The 3,120-nt window shown below is 43.8% G+C and overlaps 1 protein-coding gene across 5 annotated transcripts in view; it reads left to right on the forward strand.

Moving 5' to 3' along the window:
• The window catches only part of Patj (PATJ crumbs cell polarity complex component), a 312,739-nt gene extending 310,854 nt beyond the window's left edge, over nucleotides 1-1,885 (forward strand). For 3 of the 5 annotated variants that reach the window (XM_029539757.1, XM_029539756.1, XM_029539758.1), the window contains one exon: nucleotides 176-1,850. In XM_029539757.1, coding sequence (XP_029395617.1) covers nucleotides 176-203 — 28 coding nt within the window. In that variant the 3' untranslated portion in view covers nucleotides 204-1,850. Of the gene's footprint in view, nucleotides 1-175 lie in introns of all 5 variants that reach the window. The other 2 variants (XM_021200048.2, XM_021200050.1) reach the window with 2 other exon arrangements.
• Nucleotides 1,886-3,120: the final 1,235 nt, after the last annotated feature.

Below are 3,120 nucleotides of genomic sequence, written 5' to 3' on the forward strand. Positions count from 1 at the left end.
TGTGTCTGAAGTCAGCAACAGTGTACTTATCTATAACAACAAATAAATCTTTTAAAAAAAATTAATTAAAGTCTTTAAATTAAGTCTTTTGATAAGCACAGGCATAAGGTAGCAGTTTTAATATTGATTTAATCTGCTTAGCACTGGTCTAAGCTGGACTATTTCTTGTTTGCAGGGAGCAGCTGCAGAGGATGGCTGATTAAAGCGAGGTGACCAGATCTTAGCTGAAATGGCGAGACCCTGGAAGGTATTACCCATGAGCGAGCTGCCCCCGTTCTAAAGCAGCAGAGAAGAACAGTGGCCTTGACTGTGCTGCCGGGAGCTGCGGGTCCTGATCATGACACACTTTTTCACGAGACTGCTGCAGAATTCTGTGGCTTCCGGTTGGGATGAAAAGTTGCCTCAGCTAAAGCTCCGCGTCATCACTGGCTCCGACTCAGTTTGCAGAAACGGGAGCTGCTGTCTCTGCTTCCTGCTCACATCCCTCATTCCCACAGAGGCTTAGCTGCAAGCTCCTGTGGTCTCATCTAATGAGTAGAAACAAAGGTTTAGCTTGTCATCTTAACTCGTGATTTACTTATGCTAATTTGCCTCTTCAAATAAACCAGAAAACATTAGCAGTGTAATTAACTTCCTCGAAATGAACTGTTCATACTCTGCCGCTGGGAATTACTGCATTCTGTTCTGTGTGACTCAGTCAAGGAGACCTCCCTGCCTCTAGATAGATCTGTTGTTAGTCGATAGTGATTCTGAGGAGTCCATTTACAGACTCTGTAATCTACTGGGAGTCCTAACAGGCGTTGATTCTGAGTTTGACAAGCACTCATTGCTCAGCAAGTGTGCCATGGTCTCTCTCCACAGGAACAAGTAACCCTTGAGCGTGAGTCCCACCCACGCTAGCTCACATTGCTCGGAAGCTAACTGGGAGTGGTGGGCACCTCAGCAGGTCGGAATCACCCATTCCCGAACCCCCTTAGACTGCAGGTGAGGAGTTGGAAACCCTTAGACCACACTGTAGACTGTAGAGATGAGCAAGTTTGATTGGCCTCTGCCTTATCAGAAGCAAGTTACAAGTTAGGTTTGCCTTTCCCTCGCCTTCCTACGAGCCTGCGCATGGCTCAGCCTGCAGCCGCTATGTGCAGCAGGGGAACATAAAGCAAATGACCTGGGAATCAGACACAGAAGTGCTTAGCTTGAGTTTCCCAGGCTCCACCTCCTATTGGCTAAAGTTCTGTAGCTAAGAAAGCCGCTGTGGCTATGAGCATGAGGGTCCTCGGAGCATGCAGTGGGCTGGGAAGGGAGGCAGATGGTCATCACTGAGCACTGTAGAATCTTCTGCTGAAGACAAAGGAGGCTCCCACGAAGCGTCAGCCACAGACATAGCTTAGCGTTCAAGGACTCTAACTCGGTGCTGCAGATTGTTCAGCAATTACCCGGAATTTAATGGGCCCTAACTTAAAATGTTATTTAATTAGTGAGGATTTTTAACTGAGATTCCTTTTGAGTAGATGTCATCCCAAAGTGCATTAACTCTTCTTGAGATATTACTTGTGGCTATTCTAAAGTGCAGAATGCCTCCATTTTATGTTGACAGTGTATTTCAGTGACTGGTATTAAGTTTTTTGAGATTCTGTAGGGTTTTTAGAATTTATAATGTATCCAAAATACATGGTTTTGTTAGGCTCTCATCTCCCAGTTCATGAGAAGCCATCAACCTCAGTGTCCTGTGTGAATGGTACCCAAAAGAAGGCCTCAAGCAGCAGAAACCAAATGAAGCCCAAATGAAAGTGCACCTTAAAAGATAAAGATAATGGCACCAATGCTCTCCAAGTGCGGTCCCGCTTACTCCTGATGGAATGGCGGCGTTAAATACACATTTTGAAATAATGTGGTGTTGTGTCTTTATTTATACATCATCCTTAATGCCTTCTAGTGGAATGTCACTAGAAGCCTATTCGTGAAGAAATTGTGATACTTTATGCATCAAGTTCCTCAGGGAGCCCGCCTCTTTCCAGGACTAGTGGGTAATTGCTGGGCCCAGAATGGTGTGATCCTATCAGAGCTTCCTACACACCAAGAGCGCAGTGATTTACAAACATAATTTTCTTACAATTACACATACTACTTTTGTGGTCCTTTAAGTCTAGTATTCATATCGTTAGTCGGAGTTAGCCCAAGAGGTAATTGAACTAGAGAACTACGAGTTCAGAATGGTTTTATGTATAGATATTTCTAAAGGTTCTAACTAAGGCAGCTGCCTGAGGAGCAAGCAGAGACATGGTGGGTGCTGTACACATTTAATCTCTGTATCTAACTTTATTTTATTCTTTAGTTCAGCTTTTCATGGTGTCCTGCTACAATATGGGAATCTGGGCTGAGGGTGTATCTAGATAGTGCACCCTCTTCTTTGGAGGGTTTTACACGCGATTTACACGCGAGTGAACTTTTCTTTCTTTTTCTTTGTTTTTGTTTGTTTTGTTTTGTTTTGTTTTTTCGAGACATAGTTTCTCTGTGTAGCCCAGGCTGGCCTCGAACTCAGAGATTTGCCTGCCTCTGTCTCCCAAGGGGTAGGATTAAAGGCATGGGCCACCACTGCCCAACTGAACTTTATTTTCTTATAAAGGCAAACATTTAATTGGGGCTGGCTTACAGTTTCAGAGGTTTAGTCCATTATCATCACAGGAGGAAGCATGGCAGCCTGCAGGCAGACATGGTGCTGGAGAAAGGGCTGAGAGTTCTGCATCTTGATTCCAAGGCAGCAGCCAGGAGAAGGCTGAACTATACTTAAAAACAATAAAAGTTACAATAAAGAAAGTTAAAGATTTGTTTGTTTATGTGTGTGTTTGCCTGCACGAATTTATATGTACCAACCACACAGATGTAACAACCCAAGTGGGCCAGCACAGAACCTTAGATCTCCTAGGCCTGGAGTTGTGAGCCACTGTGTGGGTTCTCTGCAAAAGCAGTAAGTGCTCTTAGTGCTTGAGCCACCTTTCCAGCTTCCAGAATTAAAGCCTTTCATTTGGTTTGGTTTGGTTTGGTTTGGTTCTGTTTGGTTCTGTTTGGTTACTTTTGGTTTTTTTTTTTTTTCTTTTTCTTTTTTTTGGTTTTTTGAGACAG

Source organism: Mus pahari, chromosome 6 (assembly GCF_900095145.1).
Source record: "Mus pahari chromosome 6, PAHARI_EIJ_v1.1, whole genome shotgun sequence".
NCBI classification, from domain to species: domain Eukaryota; kingdom Metazoa; phylum Chordata; class Mammalia; order Rodentia; family Muridae; genus Mus; species Mus pahari.